General features: G+C 42.4%; 1 protein-coding gene across 3 annotated transcripts in view; it reads left to right on the top strand.

Moving 5' to 3' along the window:
* Positions 1-11,488, top strand: part of uacab (uveal autoantigen with coiled-coil domains and ankyrin repeats b) — a 38,993-nt gene extending 27,505 nt beyond the window's left edge. For all 3 annotated transcript variants that reach the window (XM_026163098.1, XM_026163106.1, XM_026163115.1), the window contains exons 5-19: positions 408-465; positions 2,128-2,198; positions 2,427-2,533; positions 3,080-3,261; positions 3,784-3,821; positions 4,212-4,268; positions 4,385-4,492; positions 4,951-4,983; positions 5,806-5,898; positions 6,088-6,118; positions 6,228-6,274; positions 6,468-9,155; positions 9,425-9,574; positions 10,518-10,583; positions 10,754-11,488. In XM_026163098.1, coding sequence (XP_026018883.1) covers positions 408-465; positions 2,128-2,198; positions 2,427-2,533; positions 3,080-3,261; positions 3,784-3,821; positions 4,212-4,268; positions 4,385-4,492; positions 4,951-4,983; positions 5,806-5,898; positions 6,088-6,118; positions 6,228-6,274; positions 6,468-9,155; positions 9,425-9,574; positions 10,518-10,583; positions 10,754-10,825 — 3,801 coding nt within the window. In that variant the 3' untranslated portion in view covers positions 10,826-11,488. The remainder of the gene's footprint in view (positions 1-407; positions 466-2,127; positions 2,199-2,426; positions 2,534-3,079; positions 3,262-3,783; positions 3,822-4,211; positions 4,269-4,384; positions 4,493-4,950; positions 4,984-5,805; positions 5,899-6,087; positions 6,119-6,227; positions 6,275-6,467; positions 9,156-9,424; positions 9,575-10,517; positions 10,584-10,753) is intronic.
* Positions 11,489-24,956: the final 13,468 nt, after the last annotated feature.

The raw sequence follows: 24,956 nt of genomic DNA, 5'->3' as shown, positions 1-24,956 counted from the left end.
TGCTGGAAATACATGATATTTAGGGTGCTCCTGTTTTACACACCTGCAACAAGGAAACCTAATTAAACCACTGCTGGACAAGTAGACTGGCATAAGAGAACCTGAGTGTCTGTACTCCACTGAAAACACTTTGTGTCCCTACATAGTTACAGTGCATGTTAGTAATGACCAAACAGAATTGTTAAGGGGTCATTTCTTTGTTATTTGAATCAGATTACAGCTTCTGCCTGGCTCTGTGTCATTATACTATAATACACTGAAACAGGTCTGTGCTAACGAACCTGTAATGTAAAGTGTGAGTTTACCTTTTTATATTGACAATAAGTCATATTCTTTATTTGTTTTGATACACGCTGTGTAACAGTTTCTACATTTTCTTTATCTGAGTTTATCTTTGTTTTTAACAGCACAACTCTCCAGTTGGAAATGTGGACCTGCAAGGAAGAACGGCTCTACATGATGCTGGTAAGACTATTCTACGGCAAGGCAGGGAAAAGTTATTTCACACAGCAATTCATTAACATTTGTAGTTCCAAGGACTTTACAAATATTGTAAATTTCAAGAAAATGATAAAATAACAGACTGAAAAGTAATGCACCATAAAACCAAAAGAAGAATACAAAGAATAATAAAAAGTGGCGTGAAAGAGGTTACAGCCGATATATCTGAGATCCAAGGGGAGTCGATTTCAGCATGGGGTACTACAAACATTAAAAGCCAGTTTGGCATTTTGAGTTTGAACTCTGGACACCACCCGCTGTCCAATCCCTGCAGACTTGTAGAGCAACATACAGTGCTGACCGCCTGTCATGAAAAGAAGGAAGCACAAATAATTTAGAAATCTCTAAAAATTAAAGAATTCAGTTAACTGAATTTTTATATCCAAATTTGAGCCAGCAACCACTAAAACCAAGTTTTCTGTTCAGGAATGATTGCTTAATTTAAAAAAAATAATGCACTTTACTATTTTTTTCTTATTTTTTCTAAAACCACAAAATTTTAAGTTATATAACAACGATGATTATATTTTAAGAATTTGCACATAGTGATGTATTAACACTTCTAGGAACATTAAAAAAGTTATTTTGGCATTTACAAGTACTGTTAATTTATGGCAGCTGTGGTATAAACCATCCATGGGCGGTTAAGCACTGTACACTATATGGACAGATGTATTGGCCCACACCTTTCAATGTTTGAATTCAGGTAAAATTTGGCCTTTGCATACATTTGTGATAGTATGAGTAATTCTAAAGAGCTCACTGAATTCGAGCCTGGTGCTGTAATAGGATGCCACTATTGTATCTCATGAAATGTCTTCCCTCCTAGATATACCACTATCATAAATCAGTAGCATTATTGCAAAGTGCAAGTGTTTGGGAAACACAGCATCTCAGCCATGTCTGTGTCTGACCACTGAGTGCTGATGCACACTGACATTCTGCTGAGTTTCTGGCATTGGCTCCCATACCTGAACAGCTCCTGTAGGTGTCCTGTGTTGGTGGCCCAGTACTTTTGTCCATATAGTGTATTTTGCATTTTGGTCTAAGAAAAAAAAGACTCAGTTCAAAGCTTTAAGTAGTATGCTCTCTCTCATCTAATGTTGAGGTGACATCACTCTGTTCCAGCTCTGATTCCACTGCAATAAAGTGCTCAGTGTATTTTAAAACTCTATTCTAGTCCACTGTAGTCCTGATTCTATTATAATCTACTAGTACTGACAGCAGCAGTAGAAGATTATAGTAAACAACTATCCTGCTGCTACTAAATTATAGGTGTACTACGGTAAAATAGAGCTGGTACCCTGTGCAGTAGCACAATAGTAACTGCTGTAGCATCAACCCAATTGAGTTCTATTCAAGTACTCACTCTACTCTGTATGTGTGTACTGGAGTAAACTCTACTCTTTTCTCTCTTTGACTGTTTTCCATAATCAAAGCCTACGCATGCGTGCATATGGATGTTGATGTTTGAGACATTATAGAAAATAAAATTCAGCAGTTTGTTTAAAGGCGGTTTGCGTATAGCTTTGATGGTACTATTTTCAACATCAACAGTGTCTGTGCTTGTTTTTCCGTGGTAAATGAGATGAAATGATTGCAGCGCTCTGTTCTTTTTCTCCACAGTCATGGCGGGCTGTGCCTCCAGCGTCAAACTTCTCTGTGACAGCGGGGCGGCTGTGAATGCCACCGATTTTGTGAGAATTGCTTTTGCTCTTTGTTTTGCAGTATTTTTCTGAAAAAGCCCAAGCCATTTTGTGCTTGTGTTTAGTCCTTGAGTTTGCCTTGTGTGGAGGTCTTAAACTACATTTAAAGTCATGTTAACCTAGTTTACATAAATGCTCTTTGTGGATCAGATCATGAAGGAGTGTACTCACATCTGTAGAGGAATGTGAATGTTTTTTATTTTTATTTTCTTTCTTCAGGATGGGAGGACACCTCTGATTCTGGCAACCCAGATGTGTCATCCCCGTATTTGTCAGCTGTTGCTGGAGCGAGGAGCTGACATTACTGTCCGGGACAAACAAAACAAGTAAGATACACTCCAATTTGCCGAGCGGGCCTGTTAGAGCAGTTTTAATTGAAGTGGAAAGCAAGATTTGGACAGATTATATAGTTTGAAAAGTTAAAACAAGTCTCATTTCTTCTGGCGTTTTTGTGACATTAACATGAAACCAGTTTAGATTGAACAGGCAATAAAAGTTTTGTTTTTAAAAGGGAAGCAAACAGAATCCAACACTGAAAAATACAGCAGTAGTAAGAGCTCATGAAGGCACCACCAGCCTGAACCCCTGTTATGAGGCAGGATGGATCCATGCATTCATGTTGTTTACACCAAATTCTGAACCTGCCCTCTGAATGTTACAGAATTTAAGATAATTTGATTTGACAGGAGTCGCACACAATGTGGTCTTCTGCTGCTGTAGCCCATCTGCATCAGGGTTTGAGCTGTTGTGTGTTCAGAAATGCTCTTCTGCACACCTTGGCTGCAGTCAGGTTACTGGTACATCCCCATCAGTGTGAAGCACTCTGATGATTCAGCTTTGCCTTCATTATAAACCGTCTCTGACGCCTTCAGGACCGCGCTGATCCTCGGCTGTGAGTTCGGCTGTAAGGATGCAGTGGAGGTGCTGCTGAAGAGCGGCGCCGATGTGAAGACTGTGGACGGCTTGGGTCACGATGCACATCACTACGCTCGCTTCAACAAGGACCAGGAGCTCATCACGATGGTCAAAAGTTACATCGACAAAGCCAACAGAGGTCAGAGAGCAGGACAAGAAACAGCTATTTCTAAATTTGCTTTTGGAAGAAAATAAATAAATAAAACTTTCCAGACTAACCTAAAGATAAAGGAAAGGTCTAAACCTTAGTGTCACACTATTTATTTATTTCTTTTGTTACTTGGATACTTAGTGGCATAAAACACATCAGCGTGACGGCTCACCAGATTATTTATGTACAAAGTGAAAGGTGATTTTTGTAAAGACTAACAAAAGTGTAGCCTTTAGGCTACATGACAGTACTATTATTACATATGCTATCAATAATGACAAGATGCTATTTAACTTTAAGTATCTGCTGGCTTCGAATCATAAGTATACAAAGTTATACATTTCAAATCCTGTGTTTTGTTTTTTTGTTCTACATGTTTTACAACACTTTCACAGCTGCTTCCTTTTGCCTTCCTTGGTTGCGTTCTCTCTGAACGTGTTTTTGTCTTATCCTGATAACAAACAGCGGAGGAATGAAATGTCACCTTTCGCTTTTCTGGTTGTGTTGCAGATAAAGAAGCCGCAAAGATAGAACAGTGGAAGCGACAGGTAACGCTGAAACATGCAAAAATCACATCATCTTTAAGTCTCTTTAATATAATAATAAAGAGCATTTGTTATTCTCCACATTTCACTCATTGTGGAGTATGTCATGGTGACATGTAGCCTAATGGAAATGGTGCTGAAGCTCTATATTTGTTAAAGATAACGGTGGTCAGAGTTGCTTATATTTCCAGCACTGTAACCTCGCCCTCTCCTGCTGCTCCCTCCACATCTCTCAACATCTTTTTTGGTGTTGTTCAGCACACCGTTTATACATTTCAGGCTACATAGATCTGCTCAGTTGTGCAACGCTGCCATCTAGTGCCTATAAGTGAGAATTGTTCTGTGATTTCATGACTGTGGTAATGTTAAATTAAGATCCTGTCTTATCCTCAGCATTCAGTGGAGAGAACAGAGGCAGCTGAGATTAACAGAAAGGACCAGATCATACATGTAAGTGCTGTGTAACGTCACCATACTCATTACACACAAACAGTCTTTTCTATTTTTGATTCATCATTTTAATTATTTGTTTAAAGTTTTGTCTTTTTTTGCTGTTTGTTATTCAGGATCTGGAAAGGCAGAATGAGACTCTGCAGGAAGGCCTCAGGAAGTACTACCAGGAGCAGAAAGCGCTCTTAGATAAAGTCAACATGCTCCAGCAACAGCTCACCCAGGTAAATCCAGGCTAATGTATTCCCACAGTGACAGAGCCCCTGTGCACAACGGTACAGTAAAGCCTTCCAGGCGTCTGGCTCACTTTGTTCACTGCACCTGCCGGATGGTTTTGCACGTCCTTCTTAGGACTGAAATGATGAATTAAAGTAAAATGTAATAACAACAGCTAAGCTGAGTCACGCTGCTTTGGCATAATGTCTCCTTTTCCTCTAACATAAGGAGTGTAATTTAGGAAATGTGTGATAATTTTCTAACCCTAGGTGTTGAGGAGGAAGAGCTGGCTTATAATTATATTAAAAAAAGGGAGACTTTCTTAAGTGAGCATGATAGCTGCCTGCTATTAGCTGCCAGAACAATTTCCAATACGCAGAAGGGCAAGGAAATTCAATTAAATGAAATCAGCTGTCATTTATTAATCTCTCATGTGAGTTGACTTGTGATCCTTTTTCATCTGCAGGAAAAAATGGCCGCAGAAGACTCTCAAAAAGAGGTATGATAGAAAAATAACCACTTACTCCTGCCTGTGGTTCATTCACAATGTTCGCTTTTATCCTTCATTATAAACTGCATGCATACGTAACTTGAACAACAAGGAAACACTTTGTATGACAGTGCTGGTTAATGATTGTAGCTTGCTCTTTGTGAAATTGTGTCCTGTGCACAGTGAACTCTTTTCTTCCAAGAGCTCTTCCCTTTTTTTAGGTTATCAGCATTTAATAAATAAGGAATAAATAACAGTCACTTCAAAGTAAAAGGAAATTGTTAAACTAGTCTATAAATAAGCGTGAAGCTGCTCGCCCTTTAAAGCCATGGATGTCGAGGTGTTTTGTGGATTTATTTTACCGTGCGCGGATCAGTGTTTGCCTGCAGCTTAGTATCTTGGGCGCAGGAGCAGTTTTGTCTCGTAAAGATGTGCCAACCTGCAGACCAGATTTCTTCTCTTCGGGACTTCAGGCCTCACCTCCCTCCCTTTGACTTCTGCTGCCTGTAGAAGCATTCGTTTTTCACTCTGCCTGCAGCACATCCAAACGTCTTCGCTAAGCCCCTTTAATATCTGATGCTGTTAAAACTTTTTGAATTAGAAACATCAGTGGTGATAACACAAACTGTAGCACACATAGGGAGTAGATGCATTTAGACATATGGTTAGTAGGTACATTATCTGATATCTGTGTTTTTCATGTTACGAACTGTTTCAGAGTAAATTGTTTGATTGGTTTGGCCTTTTCTGAGCATTTCATTTAAAGTGTTGAAGTGTGAGTTCTTACCCTCACTGCTTTTAACATTCTTCTTCTTCTTCTTCTTCTATTAGAAGGAACAGTTGAAGATGTTACTCAGCACCAAAGAAAAAGATGAAGGCGCTCGAGGGCAGGAGACTGTCAAGGTCCAGCTCCGGAGTACTTTGGTTAGTGAATTTATGCATGTGTGTGGTCTCTGCTTCGAGGTAATCCTTATGAAAGTAAAATGTTTTCGGATTCAAGTTTAACAGGCATGTGCAGCCTTCTGATTACAGCAGTGTTATTTTATTTGTATTTTTATGTATTCTGTCTAATCGGTCAGTTTGTAATCGATTTGTCCATCTGTGTTTTCACAGGGGGAATACTCTGGTCAGTCGGTTATCAAAGGTCAGCTTCCTGCTTATTTTGGGCCATAAAGAAAAGACTGTAATTTCAAACTTTAGCAGCAGAGTTTGTGTTTGCTTTAGTTTTACGTTTGTGTGCTGTTGTGTTGCAGGTAAAGAAAATGTTTTTGTCAAAGGTCACAGCCTGGATTCTGATCAGGTATTTCCCCCCCTGTGAACAGTTTTATATGTGCTGCATGTGTCTGGTGTCTATGCACGTCTTTCTTTCATAGTTTACATCTAAAAGGTTTGAATGTACAGTGGTGGGTGGGGCAAAGCTGAGAATGACTTTATTGTGCAATATAAACATATACTATACTAATTCAGCATCTTTTTCCTATCTCTCTCTAAAGATGCTCAGAAATCCTCCCCTCTCACGTTCATTATCCCGACCGCTGGAGAAGGGTCTTCCTGGTGAGCTGGATGCGCTCCGAAATGAACTTGAGGCAGTCAAGAAAAGACAGCAGGCAGCTGAGGAGGAGACGACACGGCTTCAGTCTGCACTGAGCCGTAAAACCAGAGAGTGCCAGGAGCTACTTCAGAGCCGAGACACCATCCAGAAACAGGCTGACCAGCAGGTTCAAGAGCTCGAGGACGCCTTGGGAGACGTCCAGAAACGGATGCTGGACTCTGAGTGCAAGGTCAAACAGCTGCAAGCCCACGTAGTCGCTGTCAAAGAACATTTAGGAGGCCAAGCGGCAGAAGAACTGCGCACTCAGCTCCAGGACGTCAAGGCCAAGTATGAAGGTGCTTCGGCCGAAGTGGGCCGCGTTCGCAACCGCCTCAAACAGAGTGAGAAGGCCTTGGAGGAGTACAAGAGCAGTGAGAGCCAACTAGCAGCTGAGACGGAGAGGCTGAACCATGATGTCCAAAATCTGACTGCAGAGCGAGACGTACTGAGAGAAACACTTTTAGAAATGGAAACCCAGCTGAAAGAGGCCCAGACTAAACATGGCAACACCGTACCGGCCGAGAAGTTCGACAACATGAAAAACCTGCTCACCAATGCAGTTGACGAGAAGGAACGGCAGCTCGCCGAGCTGAGGGAAGACTACGATCGGGTGCTGGAGGAGGTGGCGGAGCTCCATCGAAAGCTAGACAGCCCCTCCTCACAGGGAGGCCCGAGGCCGTTGTCTGCTGAGGAGCAGCAGGTCTGGGCAGCACTGGAAGATGAGAACGCTACCCTGAAAAAGACATTGGTGGAGGTGACTGCAAAAAGCCAGGCTCTGATTCATGAGGTTGAGAAGAGTGAGGATGAAAAAGACATGCTACAAGAGCAGCTGGATGAGCTTAACAGCAGGATTGAGGTGGACTTTATACCGATACAGAACCACGAGGAAGTTCGGAGGAACATGGTAACGGCTCTGGAGGATCTCGAGGACAAACTGGTGGAAGCCGGCGAACGTTGCGGAAGAGCAGAGGCACAAGTCCAACAGCTTCAGACCGAGAGGGGCGCGTTGCAGAAGAATATCAGCAGCCTCAGCAGCACGAGTGAGAAACAACAAAGTGAGATGGACACTATGAGGTGTCAGAATGCCGACCTGATAAAGAAAGTTGAGCTTTTGCAGAAGAGATGTGAAGACAGAGATAAAGAGTGTGTGCAGCTGACCACACAGAGTCAGACTCTCAAAGAGAGCTTGGAGGGACAGTATGTTCCCAGACAGCAGCACGAGCAAGTGAAAATGGAGTTAAGTTCCACCTTAGAGAGCGTTAAAGCTGAGATGTTAAAGTTGGACACAAGTCAAAAAGAAAGTGGGGAAGAGTTGAAGAATGTGAAAGAAGGAAATGAAAAGTTAAAAGAAAAGTTAGAAAAAGTTCTGCTGGAGATGAAAAACGACTACATCAGTGTAAAAGACCACAGAGCTATCACAGACAAGCTGAATGCTGCCGTGGTCGAGGCAGAGAATAGAGCAAATGAGGCGTCTGCAATGCATGCGTTGGCTCAGGATGAAACTGTTAAGCTTACTCACGAACTGGAGGCTCAGAAGAAAGAGCTTGATACCATACAAGAGGCTATTCAGTCTAAGTTTGTGCCTCTGACAACAGCTGAGGAGAAGGAAACCTCTTACAGCACCCAGGTTAAAGAGTTGACAGCAAAACTGTTGGAAATGGAAGAGAAGTATGACAAAGAAAAGACTGCCAGAGAGGGCAACAGACAGGAGGAAAAGAAACTGAAAGTTGAGGTGGAATCTGTTCAGAGGAGACTAGACGTCGCTCTGGTTTCCAGTGAAAAGCACAAAGAAAATGAGGAGGAGTTCAAGGCTAAATGTGAAGAACTGACCCAGAAGTTGGTCAACTTAGAGCAGCAGCTCGACGAGGTAACACTTCAGAAAGCTGAACTTCAAGAGCAAAATGCCCTGTGCAATGCTCAAATTCAAAACCTACAGGAGCGTCTGAAGTCAGAGCTGACACGCATATCGACATACGATACCGAGCTCAAAGCCCTCAATGATGCCTTACAGCAAGCGCAGGCTGATTGCAAGAAAGCAAGAGAGGCGCAGCAGGCGGAGGCCCAGAAGGTGTGCGCCTTTCAGAAAGAAGTGCAGGAACTCCACCGGGAGCAGGAGTCTCTGCTGCAGCATGCCGAGGCCAAGGAAGCCCTGGAGGCTGAAGTGGCTAAGCTACACCTGGCTCTCCGCGAAGAGGAGGAAAACAACGCCCAGAGGGCGGAAGATGTATCTGCTCTGCAGTCAGAGCTCCTTCAGGCTACTCAGGCTCTCGAAGAGATCCGCTGTAAGGAAGACCAAATGAACGAGCTGAAGAAGGAGAAACAGCAGCTGGAGGAGGAGGCCGCCAGCCTGAATAACAAGCTGCTGAGCTTGGTAGAAGAGCGTGAAAAGGTCCATCAGGAGGCAACAAAAGCAAGAGAGGGCGAGAGCAGGGCGAGGACGGAGATGGAGGCAGTCCAGGAGAAGGGGCGCGCCATCGAAAGGGAGATCAGAGAGCTGAAAGAGAGATACGATGAGTCCCTCACCACCATCTGTGACCTGCAGAAGAGGATTCAAACATCAGCTGAGCAGACCGAAGCCAAAGACAAGAAGGTACAAAACAATTCACAGTATAGTCTTAATTGTTCCCAGTTTCATTTGAGAGATTTTGATCAATTTTACGCGTGTTTCACATAAACTCTAAATGCCACTGTAACAATGAAAAGCATGATAATGACCACTGAGACGCGTTTGTCATTTATTTTGATGAATAGAGGAAAAAGATTTTTCTGACATTTTTCCATTTCTACTGTGGAAATCCTTGATCGACGTTAAATGATCTTTAACGTCGATATTTGTCCTGCTCTTTGTCTGTGTGACAGATCACAGAGTTGCTTACAGACGTTGAGCGATTAAAGCAGGCGCTGAATAGTCTGTCCCAGCTGACATACACAAGCAACACACCCAAGAGGCAGACGCAGCCCATCGACACACTCCAAGCTCAGATCAAGAGCCTACAGCAGCAGCTGGCTGTAAGTGGACACACATCACATGCTAAAACGTGTTCTAGACAAACTATATAAATATAGACCGCCAAAAGTATTCGCTCACCCATTCAAATAATTGAATTCAGGTGTTTCAATCACTTCCACAGTCACATGTGTATAAAATCAAGCACCCGTGCATGCAGACTGCTTCTACACACCTTTGTGAAAGAATGGGTCGCTCTCAGGAGCTCAGTGAGTTCCAGCATGGTACCGTGATAGGATACCACCGTGCAATAAGTCCACTCATGAAATTTCCTTGCTACTAAATATTCCACAGTCACTGTTAGCTTTGTATGCTTTGTTATAGTACCACTATCTTGCACAATTTCATGCTCCCAACTTTGTGGGAACAGTTTGGGATGGTCCCTTCCTGTTCCAACATGATTGCACACCAGTGCACAAAGCAGCATCCATAAAGACATGGATAGGTTTGGTGTGAAAGAACTTGACTGGCTGACTTCAACCCGACAGAACACCTTTGGGGTGAAATGGAGCGCAGACTGTGAGCCGTGTCTGACCTCACAAATGTGCTTCCATAAACACTCCTGAACCTTCCCCAGAGGAGTTGAAGCTGTAATAGCAGCAAAGGGCGGGCCAACATCATATTAAACCCTATGGACTAAGAATGGGGCATCACTCTAGTTCATACATGTTTGAGGGCAGATGAGTGAATACTTTTGGCAATATACTGTATTTAGTTATTATTATTATTACATATTTATTTTGGATAACTGAATTGATAACGTAATGAAAAGCTGAAAACAAGAAGACGTGAACAACTTTAGAGCAAGTTGGATGCTGCTCTTCTAACATAACATACAGCAGCTGGAAGCTGGAATACAGTCAATATTAATTACACTGTCTAGCTGTTAAAGACGTGAAACAAAGCACAGTGTCACTCATGTCTTCCTCCTTTCTGCTTCACAAGGATGCTGAGAGGCAACACAGAGAGGTGGTTTCAATTTATCGAACACATCTGCTCAGCGCAGCCCAGGTAAGTCTTACTCATTAATCTGTGGAGATTACTGCACAGTGAGATTTGTCTGGTTTGTCTACGAAAGAAAGTTTGCAGCAGGGTTACTACAGAATATCAGATGATGATAGTCTAATGTTAATATCTGATGTTATATATGTACCGAAGCCCTTCTTCTGTTTCTCCCACAGGGCCACATGGACGAGGACGTCCAGGCCGCCTTGCTGCAGATCATCCGCATGAGACAGGAGTTTGTGTGTTAAAGCTTCAAAACCCTGCTGCTACCTGCTGACTCAGATTCACTGTTTTCATATCCCCTGCTGTAAAGTGTTCCTGCTGTGGCCCCTGTGGGCGCCCAGTGTGTGTCTGCTGACAGGCTGTTAGAAAACACATTTTGCTGCATTTAAAGTCTAAGAAGTCTCCAAACTGTAGATGCAGACGAACACCAGCAGCGTTTTCTTTTAGATACACAGACAACATAAACTCAGCAGTTAAAGCCAAATGTAATCAACTACCTGTATGCAGAAACACTTTGCAGTTGCTGGTACACAGTATGTAAAAACAACAAACTGTTTCATACATTATTTTTCACATCTTTTCTAATGATGGTGAAGATCTGTGGATTTTATGCAACTTTTACATATTATATTCAGTGATGTGAAGGTTATTTGAAAATGTGCATCCCTTTCTTGGATTACTCCTGAAACACTCAGCTAACTGTAAACTGGACAAGCAGACCACTTTTCACATTCCCGCCTGACTGTCAGCGCTCGTGCAGAATGCTTCCATGTTTAACACCGACGTTTGCTGGAGTTTTAATGGGAGGGGTTCACAGTTTCCAGCTCAGAAGCTCAGAGTTACTGGCTGCTGTAATCATTGTTTTCTTTGATACATTTTCAGCTGCTGATTTATACACACACACACACACATACGCGCACACACACACACACACACACACACACACATACGCGCACACACACACACACACACACACACACTCAAATGAAGCAAAAACAGAATAGCAACAGTAGCAATATCAGAAAGGTACTTTAGGTGTACTTTCATGTCGCCTATCTGTACCTGGCCAGTGTACAGAGTGGCAAATCGTGCATGTGTGTTATCAGCCTAAAGCTAAATGACTATTTCTTGTAGTGTGCTAGCTCCTGTAGGTAAACCTTTTTGTTTTACATAGAGGGAGTCTGAAAACTCTTTTATGATTTTCTTCAGCTTGCAGGCGACAACGCAGATGTTGAGATGAGCCATCAGTTTTTTTTTCTTGTTCTTGCTAAGATCTAACTAGTTTAAGAAGTGATAATACTTTTAGTACTCGGTGTTAAGTTGAACAAATGCAATATGAGATCCAGCTGAATGATTAGTATTTACTTTGGGGCAAAGGCTCCTTTTGCCTGCCTGTTTCCTTGCAGAGCTGCTGGGAGTGCACGGTGACACGGTGAAATCACAGTAAATTTAACTGTGGGGAATGAAGCCTTAATATTTCCATTTGTTTTTGACTCAAAAAATGATTACAGCTCCCAGTAAATCAGTCAGTGTACAGACGGGCTGAAAATCAGATGAAACTACGTGAACCTGTCCTTTAACTTTCACTCGCTTTCTTTTAAGTCAAACTCATTTTGTGGCACACCTTTCTTCTTCTTTTCTTCTCTTCTGGAGGTCCAAACTAATCGGATGCCAAAGACCTGAAGTGGATCCAAATCTAAAGCCTTCTTGCCGCGCTTGTAGACAGTTGTATGAGGTATATTTGGGTGAGTGCTCAGTTATCTCACAGTCTGGTTACACGAATCTGTGCACTGGTCACGCAGGATTCGAATCACAGGGGTGTGAAGAGGCGATTTCTTGCTGTGTCCTACAGTTTGCAGTGGCACGTCGTCTTTTTCTTTAAACCAGAGTGTCCTCTAGTGGTGAAACTTGGCAGGCCAAGTTGGTAGAAAATGTAATAATCACTGCAGACCAGGGGTAGGCAGTTGCTGCTTTTGGAAGCTGTTACAGCTGCATGCGTTTACTGAACACTAGTGGCATTTATTAGAAATCTGAGAAACGCTAAAAATGTGCATAAGAAACTAAAGTGATAAAGCTTCATCTGCTAATATCTGCTGCTGTGTGTTACTGCTTTTTAAACCAAACCTCTTTAAAAACCGCTAAAACTCAACTTTATAGAGCAGCTGATTCATGCAGCTATCCCAGAGCAGCAGACGCGTACCCCTGAGCCGGCTCTTTGTGGCTCCTGATGGTGTAGTGTGGTGGTGTTGTGATTGTTGAGCGAGTCTCTTGTGCCTTTACACTGATATATTTTTCATAGCTTTGTACTTTAATTACTTTACTACAGTGTGACATTATTCAGCAGGTCTGGAAGTAGAACGGCACAAAACACGTTGAGGTTTTACTGTAGGATACTAATTTGATAAGAACAACCCCTGAACGATTACTCATCTGAAACACTCCTCTTTACCCTTCCAGCTAATACGCTTTGTTTTTATATTTAGCACACACACACACAAAAAGCTGTTTACACCCATCAAACCTTTTCTCTGTTTTGTTCTGCAGATTTTTTTTTTATTTTTAATGGTTAACACAAACTTTTTGGATGTTTCTTTTTCTTTTCCCTCTACCGTTTAAAGGCTAAAGTATGAATCCGTTTGAATCTTTAAATGTTACTGTTTAACCAGTCTGTTTAACTTGGCGGAGGCTCTTGGCAAGAATAGTTGTATTTGTGAATCAGTCATACAAAATCAATAAAAGTGCCTAACATAGAAAATTATATTGTGTTGTGTGTGTGTCTTTTGTCATCACAACATTAGCACTGCTGGTACTGTAGCACAGCTGAAATGCCTCAGTGGCTACAGGATGAGGATGTGGTGAAGACATTTGTGTTCTTCACCGGATCTTTTTGATGATTTCCTGACTTTGTCTGGCACCATCAGCAAGTCAGATTTTGAACTCATGCCACGTGTTAATCTCATCACCTGTGTGTGTATGGTTTATGAACAGCTGTACTTTGGAAAGAAAAGCTGGGTTTTTCTCACATGGAACGAACTTAAAAAAAAGAAAGAGTTGGTCATACATGTGCTTAAGAGGATCGGTGTATGTCCAAAACAGGGAAAGCACTATATTACTCAATGTGCTGAAGACGGAAGACAAAAACTGTGTAGGTTGCCTTAAGGAAGTGAAAGCAGCAAAACAAAAACACCTGTTAATTGTTGGACTGTGTGAGTCAAAAGTTCTTGAGCCTGTTTTTGAATGTACGCACAATAAGTAAAGACTTCTTTATCTTATTTATTTAAGAAATGATTAATAAGTGTTTATCTTTGACAAGTAAACTGCTCAGGATGTTACACATACGAGTCATGCATAAAGAAAAGTCATTTCCAAGTCTGTGTTGCCCTTGTTACCTCCCAGTGAGATGAAATGATCGACTCCAAAATACATATATACATACACAGTATGGGGTAGCGAGGCCAGCTGTTCGCTGCACTTCTGCCAACACAAACCACTCGTCGTTTCACCCGTCTGCACATATTTTAATTTAGGGGTTCTAAAATATCTTAATAGGTTTTTCCAGCAGAATTTCTCTCCAGGCACCTGAGCTGGTGAATGTGCTGCATCAGACACTTATTCTGCCAGTCGTCCTTTGCAATCGAAGCCCCAGACTCTTTCTCCCATTTAACTGTGCTTGTTTTTGTAGTAATTAACACGTTAGCGTGACAAAGTGCTAAATGGTGAACAAATTAAACACTCCACTAACATGATAGCTGAAAAATCTGGTGATATTTCTAGTATGGAAAGGAATGGTCTTTAAACGCTTTTCTTTTGAAAGGCCAGCAGGGGGCGACGTCTGTGGTTACAAAAAGATTTCCAGTTGTATAGTCTGGCAAAAACAACCTTTGCCATGTTCAGAGTTTCTCAGTCACATCCATCCCACACTCATCACATGAAAATACCAGAGATGAAAATTTTGTACTAATCAATAGGTGGCGCTACGACGGTCATCTTTTCTGTACATTCTGTTGGAAAGGACGATACTATGATTCTGGCCATGTGAGAGGGAACCACCCTCCACTCTCTGAACTTTACAGAGGGCCTTTCAGACCGAATCAGGTAGTATGGAGTAACTTGACTCTGCAGTTTCTGGAGAAATTGCAGTGGGATTGTTGCTACTGTATAGGTTTTTTATAGAGGCTGCTTCAAAGTCAGCTTTATTGTCAAAAACCATATATACAGATCATACACGGGAACTTGAAATTGCAGTGCTCCCACAGCCCTCGGTGTTACACTAAAGATGGGCAACAGGCCGCAGGTGTTCCATAAGGTACAACAGCTGCTCTGTACCTTATGGAATTGCTTAGAGTTTCTGCAATCAGAGTGTTGGGGGACATTTACGTTAGTGTAATAAAGCTGTCTCTCATTTTGTACACAGATATCTGAAAAGTGTGTGGATGTTTAATACACAGTATAATGAAATCACGAAAAGTGTCCAGTGCTGTGACTGAACTCCTAACCTTCAACATAAGTAAGCGAGCAGTAACTATACCAAGCCACTGAAGGAGATGTGAGATGGGGCAGAATTTCCACTCAGAGTCACTAGAGCTTTATCAGCAGAAAAAGTGGACTATTTCAGAAACGGTGCACAATTGAGCTGATGAGGTATGAATGGAAGTGTTTTACTTTACTGCAAATTATGGTATCGATCCAATACCAAGTAAATACGGGGCAGTACTGCCAGCACCGATACTGATACCGATATTTTTATTTTTTAATCTTTTTAAAACTTGGAATGTAAATGTGTCTGTCTTAAAACAGTTCACTGGGTTACATGCTCAGCAGTCATGCTCAGATCCCGTCGAATCCCAGGGATAGCTCAGAGTGACCCTATGAGTAGAAGGTCAGGGGTTCGAATCCACTGACCGGCTGCCCTAAAGTACCCCTGAGCAAGGTAACGTCCCTACACACTGCTCCCCGGACACCGGATTGGTAGCCACTGCTGCACTGAGAGAATGGGTTAAGTGCAGGGAAGAATTTCCCCACATAAAGCAAACATTATTATTACCGAGCGCTCCTGTGGCGCTAGTATCAATCCGATCTGATACCAATACCAGCACTGGTATCGATATCTGGATTTATTCCCCCACATCTAATGAACGCCGGAGAGGAAGAGGGGAAAATGGCCTACGAGAGTAATATATGCTGCATAATAGTGAAGCAATGAACTGTCCATTTATTTCAGCTTCTGATTTTAGATTTCTGCTGTGTGAGCTTCACTGCCACAGACTGCACTATCATGTTTCCAGCATTAAACCTGTTAAAGTCTGATTTTTAATATGGAGATCCTCATAAACTCACGGGTCGGAAGAGCTGTGATTATTTTACACGTCCGATTTGTGCTTTTGTTTATTTTATTATGCTGGACTCAAAATGTTCACAATGCGTCAGCCAAGATCACAGCTGTGTGCGCGTGTCAATCCAACCCAATCAAACCACACCCACTCAATCTGATGAAGCATTTTGTGGCTCAACTTTAATGCCGCTCATTTAGCCACAAACAGTTAATGTAACAGAGAAGGACCACGTCCCCCCCCCTCCCCCTCTTTTTTTTTTTTAGGTGCTGAAGTCTGTGTACTTTTAGCTCCACACACTCTTACTTCCTCTGTGGGAGCAGCCCACTTCATGTGGTTTCACTTTAAGCACAATCAACCCAGGAATGAGAGAGCGAGTACAGCTCTTTGGCGCACAGCGCTCGCTTTTATCTTTCAGCCTGTGCCTCTATTGATTTGTCTGTTGCTCTTTTTCTCTTCACAAGATTTATTTTTCATTAGAGCTCTTTTCAGCGGGATGCTGGGAACCGAGGGTCAGGGCCGTATCAGTTATCTCGTTTTAGATATATTCATGCGCAGGGGGGATTTAATGTGGTGGAATAGAGGAGCCTGCCTTTAAAAATAATCAAGATTACTAATAATGAAAAAAATACTACCTTAAAGCAGAGCTCTGAGTTTACGACTGAGGGCTAATCCATATGCTATCCTACCCCCACCCACCCGTTTTTTAACACAAACACGCACACACCGTCTAATTGACACAAGACTTGTCCTGGGTTTGATTTCTTTGAGCAAAGCTTGCTGGTTTCAAGTGGCAGTCTCCCTCCTCCTCCTCCTCCTGCTCCTTCCTCGGTTTTATGGCTCTCTTTTTTGCGGTCTGCACTGAATAAGCTGTTCTCAGCAATTATGGCAAATACAGTTCAATCTGTTGGTAGAGCTCTCTTTAATCTCATTTCCAGAGTCCTAATCAGTCCCATACATACACTTGTGGCGTTCGGTTAACCATTGTAACCCCCTTTTCCTCACCGCAAAAGGATCCCATCTTTATAAAATTCGTCATCCCCAGGAGGATCAGAGGCATTATTTATGTTGGACTGAGCCCCGGCCGTCCACTGCATGCCTCATGAGTGCTGATCCGACCGAGGAGCCAGGCGGGTGGTTTTATACACATCAAATACACGCCCACATCTTTGCCTGCAGTCTCCCTGGGTTGTGGTGAACGTTTGTTATCGCACGCAGTAGTCTTCCACCTCAGCGGATGCTCCTTTCTCCTCCCGACACTTGTTCCCCAGAGAAGCCGCTGCGCTCTGTCAGCCACGCAGCACCTCAGAGGCCTCTCCTCCCCGTCTTGGTGGAATTGTGATAACTTTTGTTGTGCCTACTAAATGCACTCACTTTGATCGTGTGGTTATTGCTTCTTGTCTTACACACAGATTAAATTATTTACTTGGTCTGTAAGGGCAATTTGGTGGTGCTGTGTTGCCTCACAACAAGAAGGTCCTGAGTTCAACACCACTGGGTGGGGGCTTGGAACACAGGGAGAACATGCAAGCTCCCTGCGTGGAGTGTCCATGTTCTCTCTACGGGAAGCTACATGCTCCCTCTGTGCTTCTGTGGGCGCTTCATCCCGCTGTCCAAAAGCAAATGTGCAAGGTTTACTAGTGCTTCTAAACTGACAAATAGATGAAAATGATTGTCTGTCCAGGCAAGTTTTAGTATCTATCTGATAAAAAGTAAACACAGGGCCAGTATCACGATCAATCAATCTGCACACCTCTACCAGGGTGTGTCTTTCACCCTGTGACACAATGGGCCAACTTCCTTTGCCCTGTGATAAGCAAAAGAAGATGGATGGACTCAAGTTTATAAATGCATGCTAAGGAAAGACAAGTAACGGGCCTCAGATCCCTGATAACATCACTTCTTAAAGACTAAAGATCCCTGCTTTGTTTTTTCTTACATTTTCTTACTTGTAGTTTTCATTACTTGTTGGCTGCTCACTAGATTTTCTTTAGCTCTCTCTGGAGCCACAAAAAGTTTCATATACAGTGGTGCTTTCCAAGACTTTGAGGCGTAAAATCAGTGGAGTTCCCCTTGAAGTACAATACAGATGGCACACTTTATTGGCTGTTTTTTTCAAGTTTGCGAGGAAAAAAAAGGCAACTTGTAATCTCTCACTGGAAAACTACCAGCCACGATGTTTCTCATTGAATTTTTCTTTTTTTTTGGTGCTTTATATGTGAAAATGCACCGTGAGAGCATAAAAAAGGAAACCACAAGAGGACCCACAGGGGCTGCCATTACTCATCATTCGTGGTGCAAACACTTTACCGTCCACGAAAGTCCACGTCATGCCACCAGCACTGTCCTAACCACAGTATGTTGTAATGTCTGCTGTCTTGTCTAAGGAGCGCATTTCACCTCTCATCCTGTGACAACTGGGACAGGCTACAGGCCCACCACAGTTGGTGGTTAAGAAAATGGATATATAGATGGACACTGCCATCAGGGTTTCAATATTTAGATTTTGCTGCGATATCAGGGCTGCAAACACCCTACACGCTTTGCAACTAATGAAATTATGTTAAAACATGTTGGGCTCCTGGTGTTTCCCCGGGGCAGTTGCTCCCTTTCCCAGTCATCCAGCTCTCCTTTCCTATTTACTCCTCATTTTTCCTCCCTCTCCCCCCTTCCTTCCTGCTGTTTTACCTTTTGTCTCCCATCCTTCCTTTCTGGTTAATTCCACGGGTCAGGTCAGTCAAGAGGTCTGTGCCGTATTTGTCTTCCTGGTGTAATTGCTAACTATTTCTCTGTCACTAATAGCCCATTACTCAGGCAGCTTGCGAGGCTACACCGAGGGCAGCGAACACGAGGCCAGGGGCCCCGCTTTTTTTTTTTTTCATTAGTCCCTCGAGGAGCCGGACTCCTCTTGGCTCCAGGCTGAGACAGGCGAGGCCCCTTTAATGTTTTTGCAGAGCTCCAAAGCACTTTGTTGCCTCAATAAAGTTCATTTATGGGATAATAAGGCTCTGGAGGACACATGGTGCTGATTTGAGCCGAATGGTTTCAGCATGGCTCACATTCCCCAAACCAGCTCTCCCGTCTCTCTGCCTGCTCTCCATCTCGTTCTTTGATTTCGTCTTGTTTCTTTTCCCTGCCTCTCACCTTACTCTCGCTCCTCACCTCACATCCGTCCATGCGCTTTATCGGCAGTCATTTGTTATTCTTCTTTATAACACTTTGGCAGCGTATCGGTCTGATCCTAAAATGACCTGGGACTTGCACACCTGGGAATGAGTAGCAGCGAGAGGGCAGGAGGCCCTCTCATTTCCCAGGATTTATTCCAGAGCTTTGAGGAAGAAGGTTGTGAGGGTAGATGAGGAAAGAGAGGCGATCAGTGGAATGAAAAGCCACAAACCCCAAACCCTGGCAGATGGATCGGGTCTTACATGCCAAGGCTACGCCAGAGCCAACCACCGTGGACCTCTGCTGTATCAAAGGTGTGGGATGCATGTGATAAAACAGAATCCTGCACTCGGTGAATGGGTTAAAAAACATCGTGCACAGATATATTAGAAACAGGCCCCAGCCTCCTCTTCTATTTATCCCTTTGGTTATTACACACAGGGCTTACGTGAGTGTTGGCCATCTTTCCCTGAAACCCAGTAAGGACACTGTACACCCCTGCCTGCTAAACGGTTTCATCTGAGTTCAGTGTTTTTCTTTTTCCCTCATTAGTAGTTGGTTAACCACTAATGCTTGGTGTATCTGCTCAGCTTTTCTTCCTCCCTTCATTGAGTTAGCAAGAAACAGATGGGGCCCAAATCGCCACAACCCCCTCCCCAACACTCTCCCCTTCTGACTGTCATCCTTCCCACCACTTCTTTTACAATAATCTCTCCCTCTCAAACGGAAAATCGCCCCAGTTTTGCATGTCTGCTCGCGGTGCAACGCATGAGACAACGTATGCGGGTTGCTTGGTGCTTGGAAATACAGCTGAGGCCACACCTGGCTGCTTCAGTCATCTTAGAAACATTAGCTTATAAGCCTGAGGGTGTTAGCGCGAGCTTGTTAGTGTGGTTAGGAGTGGCCGTGTTTGACTCGATGATGAGGACTGGATGAAAAGCTGCGAGCCTGGAAGACTGGCACTGATTTGATGTTGGCATTTGGGAGCTGCTCCATTTTTCACTTGCGGTATCTTGGGATGGCACGCTGGTTGGATAGCTAGTTCAGCCGAAACAGACCACTGACACCAAGGCTTACTGTGTGTCATAAGTATTATATATATTTCTCAGGTATAAGAGTTAGCGATAGAAAACTGAGTCTAGGCTTTTGACTTCTTTGGACGATGATCAACAGCCTTTTGGCACCAGGAGGAGCCTGTTTTTGGACGATGGATGTAGGTTTAAGCTCTGAAAAGCCACGAAAATGCCATGACCCTGCAATCTTAGCAAAACAGCTCTTATTGTATATAATTTTACGAGATAATGAACCTTCTTCTCACTTGATTGATTACCTCAAAAAACATTTTCCAGTTGCTAGTTTCAAGTCACACTTAATACAACATGATGTTCATTAGGGCACCGTTTAGACAAAAATAGACAGTAAGACAGGGGATGCTTTTGACTGGCAAACCACTAATTTATGAGCAAACAGCGTTCTCATTTTCACTGTAACATCCACCCATAGACTCTACAGAAGCAGAGATGGCATAACCCAGAAGCGTCGAACATAAGGCCTGGGGGCCAGAATGGTCCCAGCAAAGACTCAAATCCGGCCAACTAGACTGCTTTGGAATATGTGGCATAGATTTTGGACTTTTAATTTAATTTTCATACATTTAACAGCTTTGCTGATTGATTAAGAAATCTCCATTGCCATTCATACGACACCAAAGCTGATAGCAATTAAATGACAGAATAGTTCCTGTTTTTCCACTATCAAATATAGAAATTGTTTTTTCAGTGGGTATAAAATAAAAAAGACATTTTCTGTGAATTAACAAAAAACAGTTATTTGCTTGTGCCGATAGATTTATTTCATTTACTACAGCAAAATTTTGTTGTAATGTAGAAAAACTGAGAAATTGCACTTCTTTTTCTTACATTAACTGGGATTTAATGTGTAGTTAAAGGGCTTTAGTCTGGCAGAAAAGGGAGTTTTGCAAGTTCGACCCACTAAAGACCAAAGTAGGCTGTGTGTTGGCATCATTGTAAGTTTGACACCACTGACATGTCCAGTGGTCAGTGAAGCCTTAAGCTGAGCATTATGGTTGTCACCGTTTCATTGTTTAGTTACCAAATAACAGGAACTACAGGTGGATCAGACTGTGAAACCAAGGGACTCATAAGGTAGATCACATCAGGGGACTCAAAACTTAAAACTGCACTGAGCTCCTAAATGAATCAGGGAGATGTTTGCCGAGGTCATAGATGAGCAGACTTATGATACTTCCACACAGTGTTTCGGACCTGAAAGCCATGTCCATCCTTTGCATACAGTATTAGATCTATCTGGCATATGATGTCTGTGTTTTCTGTTCCTCTTAAAAAAGGATGGCTAGCGTTCAACTTGAGAGAATCCACAAACATGAAAGACCAACCACTTGCAACAAAACTGAATGAAAATAAGCGTCATTTGCTGTGAAACCATATTTCTGTTTATTAAATTAAACTAATGAGGAGTTACATATTAATTAGGGACCTTTCTAGGCACTAGTTTCTGCTTCTACATACGCTAAGCTAAGCTAATCACCTTTTTCATCTGTTTTAACAGACACTAAACACAGAGAAATGAAGGTGTATTTATTTTCTGATCAAATCAAACTCTGGGCAACAGATAAAATACATAATCATGTCACATCTGCTTATGTAGGATAAATATGAAGCTATGACAGCAGCAGCATGTCAGGCCGCCGTAGCATACAGGCTAGAAGCAGCTAGCTCAGCTCTCCCCAAAACAAACCTGTTAACTAATACAACACGTTTTAGCTTATTTGATGAAAACTGACTAAAAGTTTCATGACGCTTATAGGTGGCATTACTTCAAGGTTAACTGTCCTTGGAGAACAAATATACAGCACATAAAAATCCCCCTGTTCTCAAAGTGACCGACCAGCAGCCTCTGTTTTCATTTTAAAGACCACAATGAGACTAATTTAGAGCATCCAGCTCTTGATGATGATATAGTGGCTCAGAGGGTTCATTTCCTCAACAGAGCTTGGATTCAGTAGCCAGGAGATCAAAAGGTCAAGCACTCAAAACCTCTTTCCTGCTTGAGCAGCGGTTTCAGTTGCTGAGTTATTGTCATGCTGGATCGTAGATATTAACCGAGTCGGGTTTCAAATCAGCTTTATAGGATGGAGCTGGCGGTCAAGAGCTGAACAACTTATACAAGGCTATATTGTCACACCATCTAATAAGACACTTAAAAGGAAATCCTTTTCCTGGGGCAGGAGTTCACAAGATGTAAACAGGCTGTAAAACAGAGACATCTGCATTCGTTTTTTCCTTTTCCTCCACATTTGGTAGTCTTTCGTCTACGCAGCTCAGAATAAAACAAAAAAAAGAACTATTCAGGGCAAATTCTGAAAAGCAAATGTTTGGGTTTTTAAACTTTAGCAGTGTTGATTGGGGTTGTGACAAATATGCAAATGTGTTAACAATTACTGTGCAGCGCTGGAAAGTGCATAACCAACCGCAGAGACCTGTGATCTCACACCAACCATATAACAATCTCATAAACTATGCTGCACTGTCATACAGTAAGCTGACAGTTATATATATAGTAGCTCCAAATCACTTTCTCACTGCAACAAATGGCTTTATTAATATATAATAATAGATAGCACATCACGTATATGCACATTATTTTTAAAGGGCCTTTCTTTATCTTGAATATATTAATTGTGACATTTTAAATGCACTTTGCTGATTCCAGCTCTCAGTCATACACAGCTTGAAACAGAAAGATTTTTGTTGTTCTTCCCATTCGACATGCGCTTTGATCGCACAATTCAGAGCTCAAGGTTGGTTTTTGGTGTTTTTTTTTAATTACTGTGAGGTGTTCTTATTCAGTTTCTCCCCTTTTTTCTCATAGACGAGTTCAGTGTCTTGAAATGTGTATTATGAGCGTTCTGTCATTGACGTGTTTGCATTACATCCGATGTCTAGTGGGAAGAGCTCTCATTCGCCTGATCAGGGTTATTTAGTTTTGACGATCTACAGAGAGAGGTATGTGTGACAGAGAAGAGAGCATTTCACTGCAGACGTGTGTGTGTGTGTGTGTGTGTGTGTGTGTGTGTGTGTGTGTGTGTGTGTGTGTGTGTGTGCGCGCGTGCATGTTTGTTTAAGCATGCAGGCAGCTCGCAGCCCTGACTTTCATGGCCTCACTTCAGAGAGAGCTTTCCCTTGGCAAGATACCTCGCCCTTGGTGAGACCAAAGGGAAATATTTATAAATCATCCGCACAACAAATATTGAAGCCAACCTGCGAGGGCAAAGCCATTCAACAGACACCCTCGCCAGAAATGCGCAAATACACCTCCAAGTCGGCCTCCTGACCCACCGGAGTGTTTCTGGAACCACATCTATGACCCACTTGTATATCTCACACACACACACACACACACACACACACACACACACACACACACACACACACACACACACACACACACACACACACACACACACACACACCATTCTGACCTATTAATACCAGCACACTCCCTCTGGGATTGTGAACTGCCACTTCCTTCAAGATCAAATGTAAACATCTGGTACTTCTGTGACTTCCAGCATCCAGCAGCCTTTCTCCACCACGCTGCGTCTGCTCGCCGTTGTTTCTCTCGTTGCTGTTAAACCCATTTTACTTTCAGCTTAATGTAAGTTCTGCTTTCTATTAAATGGATTTAAGCATGCCTGTGCTTTACATCCCCCTTAGAAACCACTGCCTTATGACAGCTGAAAAAATACCACTTGCACTTGTGTGCTTGCAGTTTCACTGTGAAGCTCAGAAACTTATGAGAAGTATTTCTGAGGTGATGAGAGGGGTTTTTTCTCCCTGTAACTTTGTCCTCTTCCCCAAATACAAGTGAAGTTTAAAGGTCGTCGTTTGCACTAAAGATGATCCTACACAGACTGCATATGCACAAATCAGGGAGAGCAGGAGCACCTCAAAGGTCTGCAGCGTTGCCCAAATAGAACACTTTGAAGGGGACTGAAGCACAAAGTGGAATCAAATATAATCTTTGCTCTTTGTCTTTTTTCACGCGTGGAGTTGTGGAGTTTTATGATCGCAACTGATATACATTAGATAGAGAAGAGGAGACAGACACAAACAGATTTAATAATACAGTTTGAGTGATTTTGTCTGTTATACACGAAGCCATTTTTGGAGTGTGAACTAAAGAGACGAGATCTTTGTGTTTTGGAAAGTATGACTGAGTTAAATACAAAATTTATTTTCTTGTCTCATGAAATTTTCACATACAAAATATGCAAATAAAACATAAATAATGATACAATGTTCTTCAAAAAGGATTATAATACTACATTTTTATGTCCAGTCCAGTTTTGCAAGTATTAAACATCATAATGATTATTGTATTCCTGATATTTTCGATCATATATAACCAGCATTAATTACCACACTTTGCTGCATTTTCAAGCTGCTATTCATCTTAAGCCAAGGCAATCATACAGTCATTATGCTGGTAGTTTTATAGGACCAGTGCCTTGTTTATGCGCAGCTGCTGGGCATTTTAGGGAAGAACAAGGCACGTTCTTGTGGATGTGATGCTCTAAACTTGTTTATTGGTACTTTTAAGCATTCAGTGCAACAATATTTAAACAGTGGTAAGTCCTTTCTCCTACACTTGTGCATTTACTACTTAGTTCATCAAAGAGAGCACAATTAAGACCTTCTAACCAACACAAGGTCAACTAAAAGGACCAATAGACTACATGAGGTATAACAAACTGTGTTATTTATGTCCATCCATTCAAAGATCCATATTTTTGTCACACATAAACTAGCTTGTAAGGTGCTAAACAGAATATTTTAAT

Source organism: Astatotilapia calliptera, chromosome 1 (genome assembly GCF_900246225.1).
Source record: "Astatotilapia calliptera chromosome 1, fAstCal1.2, whole genome shotgun sequence".
Lineage (NCBI taxonomy): Eukaryota > Metazoa > Chordata > Actinopteri > Cichliformes > Cichlidae > Astatotilapia > Astatotilapia calliptera.
The sequence above is the reverse complement of the archived record's forward strand: the minus strand, read 5'-3'. Positions and strand labels throughout refer to the sequence as shown.